Genomic DNA, 15,432 nt, shown 5'->3' with positions numbered 1-15,432 from the left:
CATATTATCTATCATATCCCTGAGGTCCATTTCGATTTTTTCAGTTTTTTTCCCCATTCTTTCTTTTATGTTTTCATTTTCCCTTCTGTCATCTTCGAGGTCACTGATTCGTTGTTCAACTTCCTCTAGTCTTGTACTATGAGTGTCCAGCATCTTTTTAATTTGGTCAACAGTTTCTTTAATTTCCATAAGATCATCCATTTTTTTATTTAGTCTTGCAATGTCTTCTTTATGCTCTTCTAGGGTCTTCTTGATTTCCTTTATATCCCGTACTATGGTCTCATTGTTCATCTTCAGTTCTTTGAGTAGCTGCTCTAGGTGCTGTGTCTCTTCTGGTCTTTTGGTTTGGGTGCTTGGGCTTGGGTTATCCATATTGTCTGGTTTTTTCATATGCTTTATAATTTTGTGTTGTTTTTGGCCTCGTGGCATTTGCTGAACTTGATAGGGTTCTTTTAGGATTTGTAGACCAATTGAAGTCCTTATCTCTAATTTATCAGATCTACAGCTTCGTGGAGTACACTTTCTCTAACTAACCAGCAGGTGGCGTCCACGAGCCACTTGTTCTCCACAAGCCAGTTCTCCCCTGCTTAGCCTTTTTGGTGAGTGGGGGAGTGAGTTTTGTGGGGTCCAATTGGTGTACCAAGCTTGCGTGTGTAGTTGGTGTTGCCTGCCCTGTATATGGGGCGTGTTTCTGGGCAGTCAGGGAGGGGGGGTGGCTCTAACAATCAAATCTCCCTGGTGATCCTAGAGTTTTAAAGCTGCTGCAATAGTCTAATCCTTCAGTTCAGTCCTGCCCCAGTTTGTCTCTGCCACTGACCCACAAGTCCTTGGTATTGGCGTATGGCTCCTGAGACTTGCAAGTGGGCCCCTCTTCCAGGCCATGCACCCCGGGTCCTCTGTTGAGGGATGACTGTGCTATGTCACAGGTGAGTGCCGTCCCCCCAGGGCAGTTCTGGGCTGGTGGGCTGTGTAGGGAGGCTCCCAGTCTGCTGAAATGATGGCTGAATGGGGCTTTGTTAATCCACACTGCTCTACCTTCCCAACTCTGGGACTATCAGCTGAGGTTGCAGGGAAGACTAATGTCCACACCCAGTTTTGTGGTGTGTGCCTGTTATTTGAAGCACTTCCGTCACACTGGGTTGTCTGGGGCAGTTCTGGGCTATGGGGCTGGCGAGGGGCAGGAGTGTTTCCTGTCCACCAGGATGATGGCTGTGGGCAGACACCCCCCTTTTCTTGGGAAGTTGTGGTGTTTAGTGAATTTTCTCAGCCACTGGATTATTGCGTTTTGTCTCAGAGCTCTCCTAGTTCTGCTCTTGACTTGACCTGCCCAAATAGTAAGTCTTTGAAGCTTTCTGTATTGGGCTTCTTAGAGTAATTGTTTTAGAAAAAGAAAAAAGGATTTAAAAAAAAAACAAAAAAACAAAAAAACAACAAAAAAAAAACGGGCCCTCCTGGGAGATCTAATGGGTTATTGAAATGCTAAGAGACAAAGCAACCAGGGCCATTAAGGAAAGGTCCACAGGGCAGAGAGATCATCTTTTCTTCGGGATTTGCATATACGCCTCAGGGCCCTTCCCCTTTCTATGTTCACCAGAACTCCAAAAATCCTCCGCTTTTATTTTGGAGTTTTTCGTGTTGTTTTTTTTCTATGCCTGTCTCCTCTCTGCTGGGCTGGCTGCTCTCAGATTCTCTGGTGTCTGGTCTCAGTCTATCTATGGTTGGAGTCTGTATCAGTAGAATGAGTTTCCGATAAGAGCAGCCACTGCAGTTCTCCCTTCTCCTTCCCGGAGCTGACAGCCCCTCCTCCCCCGGGACTGAGCCTGGCAGGGAGGGGTGCAGGTCCCCTGGCCGCAAAAACTTACAGATTTCGCTGATCTCAGCAGTTCCACGTTTTCATGAGTGTTGTATGAAGTATGCCCAAAGTCAGATTGCTCTGTGGTGTCCAGTCCACGCAGTTCCTGGCTTTCTACCTACTTTCCTGGAGGAGTAACTAAAACATACAGCTCACCAGTCTGCCATCTTGCCCCGCCTCCGCTTCAACTTTTATAGCCTTCAAACAAATGATTCCAGTAAATGTAAAATTTTTTACTTGGCCAGGGATATTTTATGCCAATAATTACATGTCTTGTGCAGTTGTCAGCATATCTATTTTTGAGATGAAAGAACTGGAAACTTTGTTGAGATCTATTAAGGTTCTAGCAAGTATCCAGGAGGAATTTCCTTCCTGCATGTTGTTTGTAGAAAATGGATTTCTTAACAATTCTGTTGGGAGTGTAATTAACTCCCAAGGAGTTGTTAATAGGGAGGTACTATAAGGCAGTTTGCTATGGCTTTCTTTGTTACAACTCAAGTATGTTTTCTGTTTTGAAACCATATAATTAAAGTGAATTATAAAAAAAGGCAATAAATACAGTTAGGAAAATCTAGTGCTATGGAATTGTTTAGATATAATGCAAAAATGACATGCTTAAAAACATGACTATATAAAATGAAGAAATATCTTAATTAAATATTAAAATATTTCTGAGTGTGAGGTGGGGGTGGGGTATTCCACTTTGCAAATTAGGAGCTGTTCCAATAAAATCATATATGAACTTTTTGGGGTGGTTTGGGGGAGTAGGCATTTAGCATATAGGAATTATGCAACTTAGCTTGAGAAATTAGCTTAACTTCTATTGCACAACTTTGGTGCATGGGGTATGAGATGGTATTAAAGCTATTTGTAACTATCCTTTAAAAAATCAACTTTATTGAGTTAGAATATAGTGTACAAATTTCTAAGTGTACAGTTTAGTGAGTTTTTTTTAAGAATGGATTTATTGAAATATTCACATCCCATAATTTCACCCTTTTAAAGTTTACAATTCAGTCAGTGTTTTTAGTATATTCAGAATACACAACTCTCACTACTATCTAATTTCAGAACATTTTCATCACCCTGAAAGAAATACTTTACCCATTAGCAGTCACTTCCATTTTCTCCTTTCCCCGGTATCTGGCAATCACTAATCTTTCTGTCTCTATGGATTTGTTTATTCTGGGCATTTCATGTAAATGGAATTATGCAATACATGATCCTTTGTGTCTAGTTTATTTCACTTAGCATAGTGTTTTCAAGATTCATCTATTTTGTAGCATATATGATTACTTCTTCCTTTGAATTGCCAAACAATATTCCATTGTGTGGTTATACCATGTTCTATTTATTCATTCACCAGTTGGTAGACATTTAGGTGGTTTTCTCTTTTTTGGCTAACATCAATGATGCCTAATGGTGTATAAGTTTTTATGTGGACATATGTTTTCATTTCTCTTGTATAGATACCTAAGAGTAGAGTTGTAACTTTCCATTTTCTTTCCAGAAATGCATTGTTGAATTGAAATATGGTTTACCTGTGGGTACCAGAAGGACTACATGGGTGTTGACCTGAAGTAGGAACCCATCAAGAATCCATTAAGAGTTGGAAATTCTTGGATAGACAGGTTACCTCAACACCATTCCTTGATATCAAACTTATCCTGGATAGTAAAATGTATCAGAGGTCCCAGGGGTGTAACTGTCAATTTGAAGTCATATATAATAAGTACTGACTCTCACCTATAATATGGACATACTATTTCCCAAAATGAATGTTTCCCACAGTGATGACTCTCATAGTAATTCACAGGGAGATAAGCAGGTAGTTGTTGAGACTTGCTAATGTGCGTGTGAGACATTTCTGTTAAAAAAAAAAAAACAAACCACAACATCTTTTGACTCTTGAAAACCCATGATTATGTTAAGCATTTGAACTATACTTAAAATATCTTGATAATAGATGTTCACATCTACCTGTATTTTGTCTGTTCGTTGTTTAAAAACTCCTTCATGTAGAAGAGAAATTAATTTATGTACAAGACTAAGCCTTTGCTAGACTGTTTCACTTTGGAATATTTTCCTTATCTGCAATGCATACGTTGGAGTATGACCTATATTTATAGGCAAATTTAATGTGCCTTTTAGGAGTAGTTGTTGTGATTAACAGAAAGTGTAGAAGTAAAACTTGACCACATTTTTGTGTGATGTTTTCAGGGAATTTACCTGGCTGCTAATAGGGCTTGGGCTTGTTTTGTATTTTGTATCTTGATGAAACCTGGCACATAAATTATTGTCAGCCCTGAAGCAAATCTTCCTTTCTTCCCTTGGTTTTATTCAGTTCTTTCTAGTTGTATTTTATTTTTGGCTTGTTAAGAATTGTGATTTAGCAAAAAGAATTTAAGACCGTAAACTAAAAGTTGGTTATAGTTTCAGGAAGTGGGCCACTTCTCCTGGACTAGAAATTATGTTTAAGTGTATTTATTCCCTGCCCTCACCCTTTGCCCCAGCCAAATCTGAGTGTAGCTGACATTAGGTTTTATGGTGATTGAGTGAGAGTTCTGAGTTTTATAAAGATAGTTGGTCTTTAATTAACCAGGGGCAAAACACGGAGCTTTACATTTTACTGCCTCTTTGTTTCCCCCCTCCTCCCACCTGACTGTGTGAAGACTTGTTGGCCCTTCCCAACAGAAGGTGAAGGGGGAGGAGAAAAAAGTCTTAAGAGGGACAGTGAGGGCAGGAAAAATGTTTAGACTTTTGACCACTATGCGATTTCTGGATTCCATTTAGAACCTGGTGATCTGTGTGATTCTGATTACCACTATCTTGGAAGACTGAGAGTTGGCTTTGGTTTGCTATCAAGTGATGTTAGTATTGGCAAAAATAGTCCTCGTATATTCTGGGATGTTATGTAGCACAATTCCAAATCTTAGTAGAGGCTTAGTGACTTGAGAAGTGTGTCCTACTATTGTGTTGCATAAAGCAGTGCTATTTGCTGAATATACAATATAAGTTTTAACCAAGAACATGCTGTAATCAGGGGCTAACCACATTTTAGAGAGATGGCTAAGCTTAAAATGCTACTCTAACCACGTTTCCAAACAGGGTTAGACTTTTAAAGATGAAGTTCCACAAAATGCTTCTTGTTTCTTTCATGCTGGGTATGTTTATCATAGGTAATCACTAAATGATTTTTGAAGGAATGATGACTTTTTCTGGTATGTTATTTAAAATTAAGACAGAATAAAATGGAAGGTTAAATTCTAGCATAGTGTTTAGTCTGGAAAAACTGTCATGTAGTAAATCAATAGTGGTGACAAGCTCTCGATTTTGAAGAGTTCATCTAAGAATATTCTCTTTCAAAAAGTGACGTATTTCCATTGGCTCCTGTATGGTTTTATTCTTGGGCTATGGCAAAACTAGGATGGGTTGACTCTTGTGCATTAGAAGGTAACTTTAATAATGTGCTTTCAGGAACTGGGGAAGGTACTGTTTCCAAAACACCTGCCTCCAATACACACCCTTGAGATGTAACCATCAGTTTTGTTTTTTGTTGTCTTGTTCTTTCTTGAAAGTGCAGATGTTCTCAGGAAGAGGAATTTGATTTAACATAAGTGAGTAGTACATGGATGCCTTATTGCAGCCCAGGAGACATGAGGTAAGACAGTCCTGCCCTTGAGAAGACACAGTGTAGTGTGAGATGGCCAGGGGTGTGAGGAGGTAGGATCCTAGTTTCATTTTAGAGTTCACTATGACTTTCAGAGACACTCTCATTTGATGTTCAGTGTGCCGTTATATAGGGTACTATTTTACTAACCTATCGTAACCCAGTTTCCTCATCTATAAACTGGTGGTAAAAGCTCCTACCACATAGGGTTGCAGTGAGGGTTAACGGAGATTGCACACAAAGCAAATAGAATAACTGCTGGCTGTTGTTGTCTGTTTTATAGCTGAGAGAACTGAGGCCTGGAGAAGTGAGGTGGCAAACTTTATTACACATGAGTCTCAGCTTCTCTGATTCCAAGTCTCCTCCATCCCCTGACCCTTTTTTGAGGGACACATTATTAAGGTAGTTTAAAAAGGACAGCACTCATCCTTAGGGTAGTACTTGCTTCTCTAATATCGTCAATAACCTTCTCAATTATTTTACTCTGGGAAAGGAAAGAGCTAGGAGGTGGATATTTATTCTACTTAAATTATGTTTACTTTTTACCTAAAGTATTTGACTACGAGACACAATCCTTGCATTTATACACGTTTGTCATGTCTTACTAAAGAGATCTGGCAAAAGTTATCGCATCACAAATAATGATATAGATGTCCCATGAAATTCATTATACAAATTTTACCTGCTTTGGGTAGTCATGGGGGTCATATAATGGTTGCTTCAAAAATGAAGTTTAATAAAAGAAAGGAAAGAGGGATGTTTTAAATTCATTGAAAGCACTGAAAACCAGCTGAAAAACATGACAGCGCCTTGATGTGTACGGAATGAATTGGGTCTTCTTGCTGAGGACACCATGCGCTATATGGATTATCTCATTATAAGGTCATCATCATATGTGAACACTCAGTTATCCCCTCGAGTGGAAAGTGAAGACAGATTCATCTTGCGTGAAAGGTTTTACAGTGTGAAGCCTGTGCACCACAGTGACTTCTGAAGTAGTGTTCTTTGGGATTTTTTTTTTTTGGTGGGGGGAGCGCAATACTTATGTTGAAATGATTGGGATATGGTATGTTTCCATCTTAAATATCTAGTAGCTGATCAATTAATTAATTTGGAATCACCTGTGAGCCCCATTGAAGCCCATAGCCAGGTCTTTGTGGGCAAACCTTCCCTCCCCACTTTTAAAACATGTTCAAACTGGCACAAAGGTTTTGTACTGTGATTCCAAAAATATGGTACAGCATGTTTTTGGGATTCCAGCCATCTTTTAAAGACTCTTAAAGGAATTGAAAAATTTAAACGAGATGAGTGCTAGCTGACTTGCATTCATGAGGGTTTTGCTGATAACCAGTCTGGTATGAAGTGGTCTTTCAGAACCTCCCAGAATGTTTGAGATTTCAGTCATGTGGATTATGCGGTCAGAATTGGAACTGAGAGATGGAGCTTTAGGGCGACTTGTTGCTTATGTTGGTTGGAAATCTTATCCAGCAAAAAGATTAAAATAAAACTGTAAACAAAATAGTAAAGGGTGTGAAGATAATGAAATTAATACATTTCATGGGAACTGAAATTGTGTTTTTGAAATTTGGGAACTTGGCACTTATTTTGCTGATAGATATTTTCCTCCACAATATCTGCCCTTTAAAGCCTCTTTATCAAGGGCTTCTTTGGAGGCTACAGGTGGTGAGACAGGTTTGGCAGCAGTGTTTCCTTGGGTGTGCTGCTTGGCCCTTAGTATGATCTAGCAGACTAATTGTAACTTCACAGCAAGCGTCCGCTCAAGAGCTCTACACATGGATTTTTTTCCATCAGGATGGTTGGTCAGTGAGCAGGGACATACAACCAGAAGAAACACCCCCTTTTCTTGAAGCTTCAAAATATTTTCACTTATTATTTGTGTTCTGCCAAGCAGATAGGGAAAATACTTCTCTCCCTTTTAGAAATTAGGGGACTGAGTAGTGACTTAGAAGTGTGTAGTGTGAGATGGTCCAGTATTAAACTCCTGGTCTTTCTGATGTAGTGCACCTGAGATTATTTCAGGTGGCAATTAGTTTATTTTACTGAGTTATGAAAATATGGAAAGGGGCAAGAGAGGGAAAAAAAATGAGTTTTTATAGAAGGCAAGGTGTGGCTGTTTGCATAGTGGTCACTCCCATTGGTATTTACTTTTGATAACTTAGGTGGGAAACATGTGCTCTCTGTTTATTTAGTTCATATGAATCACAACCTCATAATGTAAAATGCATCACACCTTAAATAACTTTCCAATCAGTAAAGTTCAAAATTGTTGAAAAACTATATGAGTAATTGTTAGATTAGAATTATTAGGTAAGCAGTTCTCTCAAAATTCTGGAATTTCTTTCAGAATACTGAACACTTCTTAAAATAAGAATGATCTGTATTTTAAAGTATGGTTTTGTGTATTGTGTGTGTGTGTTTTAAAACAAATTGTTCTTAATTAAGTCTTGGAATCTTTCAGAGAGCTTTATTTTCTGCAGTGTTTTTAGGATACAGAAGATAGTCTAGTGGAATTCTATAATGTGTTAACTCAGTTTTTCTTTTAAGTAAAGGTTGTTACATCAGGCAGAACAGATGCCTGTTTGCTATGATGAAATTTCCTACAGCTAATAATAGTAGCTAACATTTGTGAATGCTTCTGTGAGTCAGGCAAATGCCAAGAGCTTCGTATGCGTTGCCCCATTTAATTCTCAGTATAACCCTGTGTGATGGGTACTTTTTAATCTCCATTTCACAGGTGAGAAAACTAAGAGATTATGTAACTGGTCCAGAGTTACAGGTAGGAAGTGGCAGAGATTCAAACACAGGATCCAAAGCCCCAGCCTGTTATCAGCAGCCACTATACAGAACAAAGTCCTGCTAAGCTTTTTTTTTTTTTTTTTTGGCATAAAAATTGGAAAACAATTTTTTCTTTTAGTTGTCTTTAGGAAGGGTCTTGAGTGAGTTTTTATTTATATGTTTATAGTCATTGCTAATTAAATAATTTTACTTTTCTCAAACTGGTTTTTTTAAGTTACTGAGGTTGGGGAAGCTAGTATATGCACTATGAATGTTTTCTAATGTTGATTTTAAAAACGGTCAGAGACAAAAGGGGGATGTGAAAGGAAATGAAATAAGCTTCAGTGGCAGAGAGATTCCAAAAGGAGCCGAGAAGTCACTCTGTTGGGCACTCTTATGAACAATTTAGACAACCCTTTTTAGGTTCTAAAGAATTGGGGTAGCTGGTGGTGGATACCTGAAACTATCAAACTACAACCCAGAACCCATGAATCTCGAAGACAGTTGTATAAAAATGTAGCTTATGAGGGGTGATAATGGGATTGGGAAAGCCATAAGGACCACACTCCACTTTGTCTAGTTTATGGATGGATGAGTAGAAAAATAGGGGAAGGAAACAAACAGAGAAAGGTACCCAGTGTTCTTTTTTACTTCAATTGCTCTTTTTCACTCTAATTATTATTCTTGTTATTTTTGTGTGTGTAGTAATGAAGGTGTCAGGGATTGATTTAGGTGATGAATGTACCACTATGTAATGGTACTGTAAACAATCGAAAGTACGATTTGTTTTGTATGACTGTGTGGTATGTGAATATATCTCAATAAAATGAAGATAAAAAAATAAAAAAAAATAAAAAAAAATGCTGTAGGTTTATGGTATCTGTTGCATGTGGATGCTGTGTGTATTAGTTCTGTAACTTTCTAAAAGGTTAAACTTTCTGAGGCTTAATTTTTTTACTTGTGGAAGGGGAATAGTTAACGATTATTAAACTTAAGGGTTGTGTGAATTGTATTGGTAATGAGAAGAAGCAATTAGCACAGAAACTGGTGTTTCCCTCTTCCTTTCTCCTCTAGATGTAGGAGATAGAGGAAATTGGATTAGATCTGATGATTCTGACTGCTTTTAAAAATCATCACTCTTTTTATATGAATTAATTTATCTATTACAAAAGAAACACCTGTTGGTTGTTAATGAACATGATAAGCAAAAATAATACTAACATTGAGTAGAATGCTACCACTTGGAATTAATTACTAGTAATATATTTACTCCATACTAATTTATAAAATACATACTTAAAGAGTTACAGAAATTGGGATCATATCCTACTTATTTATTGCTATAATCAGTATTTGTTAGGGATTGAACCAAGTCCCCCACAAAAGGCATGTTCGTGTCCTAACCCTGGTGCTGTGGGTGTGAACCCATTTGTAAGTAGGACGTATAAAGGTGTTATTAGTTAGGGTGTGCCCAAACGGAGTGAGGCTTGATCCAATGTGGCTGAAGTCCTTATATGCAAAGGAAATTGGTCATAGAAAGAGGGAGTCGGGGGAGCAGCCAGAAACTGAAAGTCAGTGGAACCAGGAAGAGAAAGGAGAAGACACCACCCTGTGCGTTGCCATGTGATGGACAGGCCAAGGAACCTCAGAGATTGTCAGCCAGTCAGAGGGTACCCACCCCAGAAGAAAGCAGCTCTAGCTTAGGAACCAATAAATTTCTGTTGTTAAGCCAACCCATTGTATGGTATTTGCTTTAGCAGCCAGGAAACTGAAATAGTATTTTTATAAGTAATATATTTTCATGCCATGAGTTTAAATTTCATGTAGCTTTCCATTTTATTGTTATGTTCAAATGTAACCAATTTTTTTATTGCTGGCCATTGAGGATGTTTGAATTGTTGGTACTATATATAATGTGAAACAATTGCTCTATGTGACTGTTTTTTTTGTTCTTCTCCTGTTGTCATCTTAGTATAAATTCCTAAATCAGCTCATACTGAGCCAGCATGGGTGCGTATTTAAGATTTCTGACATATATCACAAACTGCCCTCCAGAATGGTGATATCATTTTGTATTACCATCAACAATGTACAGGCCAAGCCAGATTCCCATATCCTTAGTAACACAGGCTACTGTTTAAAAGTCTTTGCTTAGTTTGTATATTCTGTCTCCTTTATAAATACTTGCTAAGTGGAGTCTGGTCTGTCTTTTATCCTCATTATTTAAATTTTGGAAAGGATGTAAATATGAAAGTATGTTGATATTTTGAATATCCACTATGTTTGATCTTCCCTTTTTAGTCTTTTTTTTGAAAATGAATCATTCTGAATGGTTGGGGTTTCTGACTAGCTCTGTATATTCCAATATTTATAACGTATTAATTATTGTTCTGAATATAATTCAGCCTTGTCTGTATAGTGCACTGGTTTTCCTTTGAGGGTTAATTATTGGCATGTGTTGTCAGAGTAGTATCTTCAGGGCCAGTGTATCCGATGAAGTTAAGTAGATATTTTTGTTAGCTGCCCTCAGATACTTGATTGCACAGCATGTCACCCATTACAAAACTAATAAGTAGGTGATATTCTCCCTGTGTCAGATGAGCAGACTTGGGTTAAGAGAGATTATACAACTTGCTTAAGATCACACAGCTATTAAGTAGTGAAAATGGGATTTGAATTTACTTTTGTCTGACTGAGCCCTTTCTTTTTCCATTTTGTCACTTACTATATTCCACCCTCCTGATTGGCCCAACCCTGACTATTAACTCTTCACTGCAGTCTCTGTGTGTGCAGGGCACAGCCCTTCTTTCTTCTAAGTTGTTGCTTGTAATCTTTGTTGATTTGAGAACATAATCACCAAATTGTTTCTGGGGTGGGTAATTAAGTATTGGTGGCTCTGGGAGGCTTTCCTCTGGCTAATGAGTGTGAACTCTGACATTTGGCTTTGGTTAGGAGTTTCCAGAGAGATGAGATGTTAGAATGTTTTCAGTAGCTGGGATCAGTGGTAGCTTTGAATTTGTTTTGGATTTATTTGGGGCAAATTCAAGACTCTGTACACAGGTTATCTAGGATAATCTGTGGGCCACTCTCAAGGTTACCCCTGAACGAATGTACCATTCTCTTTGAATGTTTTACTAGGCTTTTAAACCTTGTGTTTTACTTACGTGGCTGTGAGCTCCTTGAGGGTAGAGCCATCTGTTTTATTCATCTCCACCCGGTATCCCTCATAGTGCCTGTAACAAAGATACTCAGCAAATGTTTAATTCATGCAACATTGTAGCCCTTCTATAGATTAATGCAGTGTATAGAAACAGATCTTCTGTTTCTTCCTGCATGTTGTCATCTCCTGGTCAAGGCTCCTGTCCATGTTTGCAGAACAATTTATGAGAAACTAACTTTAATCCTAAGAGTAACTGTTATTTTATCAGATTACAGATGTGACATTGGGCATTGTGGAAAGATGCAGCATTAAGATATAGAGAGATTCAAGGTGGGCTGGAAAGCTGGCAGCTGTGAGTCAGGGTGGCAGGAGTATTGGGAGCATTATTTTGATGAGCTCTGCAGCTGACCTAGGATTTATGATTAGTGATTTCCCAAGTCAGGATTCTAGGAACATATTTCTCCCAGAAGTGGCAGGTAGAGGAAGGACTCCTGTTCCCAGGTGATAGTGGCTACATCTCTAGGGCATCTGTCACTGTAGTTGGTGCCTGTTCACACCCAAGGGCACCCAGCCCCAGGAGTTGTACTTGGAGCAGCTCCTTCCTACCATGGCTCCCAAGTTCTCTGCCATTACATCCCCTATGGAATCCCCTTTCCTATCCCAGCTGCTCCGCTTTCTACTGATAAAAGCTCTAGATATTTTCCTAGTGGTTCCACTAAGAGCATTGGTGATGGTAACCCAAAGTTGGCCTGTTAATATGTAAGAACCTTACCTGTTTAAAATATTTATCATCTTACCCCACCCTCTCTTTTGTCTCTCTGTGCTAGGATTTAATAGTCTTCTCCATAGGACAATATATAGTTCTGTATACCAATTAGAGCTACTTCATGAATAAGTTTAGGGAGAGAAATGTCCTCTGCTATTTAGTTTTGTAATGAAACTTGAAGAATTTAAAGTTAGAATTGAAATTAATGATGTACATATATAGTTTTTGGTATTTCAGTTTTATATCTTAGAATGTTCTCATTTATTCTTAGTAGAATATAATACCACCCATTGGCTTTCAATAGGAAATATGTTGGGAATATAGGTTAGTTTTTAACTTTCAATTATCATTCACTAAAATGGTTGTACTATAGAAAATGCTTGTTGTGTTTTTTTCTATGCATATTTACTCATATTAAAATAGTTAACCTCTCTGTTTGTAACATAGAGTTGTGCCTGATTTCTTCTATGGGACAATATTTGATGATGTACACAAATCCTTCAAGTATATAGTAAATGCATTTAAATTAACTTAATACTGAGTTTGACTTTATGCAATCTCTGATTAAGAGAAAATTAATGCCAAAATCTATCTTTCAGGCAGTAACGGAGAAGAATTTTGAAACAAAGGATTTTCGAGCATCTCTAGAAAATGGTGTTCTGTTGTGTGAGTAAGTATTTAAAGCGTTTAAAATATAATTCAAAAGCAAAGATGTGTGTGTGTGATGTGTGAGTGCATGCGTGTGTGAAAGTGTGTGTGTGTGTGTATTATGAGTTGTCTTCCCTGTCATGGCCACCTCAGTCACAGATATGTTTTCTTGGCCCCAAATGAGATTTGATCCCTGCAAATTAATACCCCCACAGTGCAGTGGAAAGAGGTTTTCAGTTTCTGTATCTAAAGATACTATTGGTGAAATACATATTATTTTTCATCAGCAAACAAGATTCTATTATTGCTTGATGGGCCAGTAGAAGTGGGTAGTTGAGGGGGAAGCATCATTACATTTTACCACCTGTCACTTATTCTGGATATTCTAACATCTGGAATTACCTAGTTTGAAGTTAATATACATTTTTTTTAATAAATAAATATTAAATGCAAATTTAGGCAGCAGTAAATTTTTCTTTTAAACTTTAAGTGGGGTTATTGCATTACTAAAATCAATTTGAATCATGGACCATTCTTCCAATTAATACATTATTGAGTCCCACCTGCAAGGCTTTGGTTACCATAAGTAAAATATGCTGGTGCCATGATTGGTGGTACAAGGCCTACATTCTATGTTTAGTGTAATGTTTTATTCTCCAGTGGATACATAGTACAGTTTGCCAGGTGTGTGACATTTGGGGGTGAGGGAGGCAAGCCCATAGAGTTTAAAGATGAGATCTGAGTGAAGGTGCCAGTTGTGTAAGTAAGCAAATAAATTATAAGAATGTACTTGAGTACCCACCCATATTTTTGAACACACTTAATTATCCTAGCTTATCGCATGGGTATTTATGGAATCTGTCCACAGCTAGGCACTGGGAGTGTATGTGCAGTCTGCAGATGATTTGATTATCGTTTTAAAGGAGGTTGCTTGCAACAAAGGTCAGAAGTCAATGGGCCTCGGTTTGATTCCTTGATCCATTACTTACTGTGTACATTTGAGCAAGTGACTTAACATCTGAGCCTTATTTTCTCATCTTCACAGTGGGGATTGTGGTATCTGATCTGCCTAAATCAAAGCATTGCCAAGTCCAATAATAATGCATTCATTAAGGTTTTTATAAACTATTACACTTTGTATAGCTAGCTGTAAGTTGTTGCTTGAAGATGGCCATGTAGATAATAGTCTTCATCCCATCAGCTCTGTGGGTAGTTGCTCAAACTTCTTTGTTTTAGAGCAGTATCAAGTTGAACCACATGGAGTTGCTGCTATTCAACCATTGTGACTTACAGAAATGTCAGTTTCCTTGGCTCAACCTAATATATAGCAGGGCAGGCATGTGCAAAAGGGCCATGAATGAAATTTTAGGGATATTTCTTGTCTTCTTCCAATGAATCATCATTGCCAAATAGTGTTTAAACTTAAGTAGTCCATTTTGTCAGTTCAATTGGTCACTGACAAGAAGTTCCTGTTTTTGACTTGAAAGTTTTATGATTTAAATATGTTGTAATGTGTTCAGAAGATGGAGGGACAAAAGGCAATCTTTCTTAGGAAGAGGCAAACAACTAGCAAACTATCTCAGCAATGAGTATGGGCTACTTAGAGGTTTGCAGCACAATGACTTTGATGTCAGTTCCAAACCCCCTGCATAGGAGTTAGTGGGTTTATGTGGGAAATGTGCCTACCAAGCACTGAGTTGGTTTTAGGCATACAAGAGCATAGAACTCAAAGAGATGATTTTTCAAGTCACTTTGTGGGTTATGTAATTCTAGTGATGGACTAGTGCTCAAACAGTGTTAGGGGTCCCCTTTTTGGGGGATTGCCTCTATAACTAGCTAATCAAATATACTTGATAGAGAAACCTATTTATTTTTTTAAAATGCACTAGCCTTGGCTTTGAATGATTTGAGGTGATTTCTAAGATTATATCCAACCTAAAGTAGGAGTACGTTGTTACTAGTGCCAATATTCAGAGTTGATGAAAAACTGCTGTACTGTTAGATTACATACAAAGGTCCTTCCTTAAAGATGACAGCAAATCTTTGGACCCATATTAAGAGATATATTGGTTTAGAAAAAGTCACTTAATTTACAAACGTCTAAAAGCTCATTCTTAGCTTGTTTCCTAATTGGCATAAAAGTAATTTGGGGTTTTGTGCGTTACCAGATAACCCACTATACTTGTAATCAATGTTTCCTCAAGTATCTTACATAATTGTTAAGCTGTGGTAATCAGTGATTATAGCTTACTGTGAAACATCAAAGTATTGCATAATATTTGTTTTGAAAAAAATACTTTCTCTAAATTTTGAATCACATTATTTATAGTCACTGGTTAATGAAGGCATATTAATCTAAAAGGTGTCTGGGTTAAAAAAAAAAAAGTCCAGGTAATTATAGTCTGTATATATCCACAGCTGAAGAAAGCCTAGCTGGTTTGACCTATGAAAGAATTAACAGGTACTACTGCCTGTGAGTATATCTAAGCCCTAAGAAGAAAACAAAATCAGCCTTTCAAAGGCTGATACAAGCCCTGACT

At 37.8% G+C, this 15,432-nt stretch overlaps 1 protein-coding gene across 5 annotated transcripts in view; it reads left to right on the top strand.

The window, feature by feature from the left end:
- The window catches only part of LMO7 (LIM domain 7), a 254,282-nt gene that overhangs the window by 91,498 nt on the left and 147,352 nt on the right, over positions 1-15,432 (top strand). For all 5 annotated transcript variants that reach the window (XM_037799816.1, XM_037799817.1, XM_037799819.1 and 2 more), the window contains one exon: positions 12,844-12,914. In XM_037799816.1, coding sequence (XP_037655744.1) covers positions 12,844-12,914 — 71 coding nt within the window. The remainder of the gene's footprint in view (positions 1-12,843; positions 12,915-15,432) is intronic.

The sequence above is a fragment of the Choloepus didactylus genome, chromosome 12 (genome assembly GCF_015220235.1).
Source record: "Choloepus didactylus isolate mChoDid1 chromosome 12, mChoDid1.pri, whole genome shotgun sequence".
Classification (NCBI taxonomy): domain Eukaryota; kingdom Metazoa; phylum Chordata; class Mammalia; order Pilosa; family Megalonychidae; genus Choloepus; species Choloepus didactylus.
This window is presented reverse-complemented; position numbering and strand designations above follow the sequence as displayed.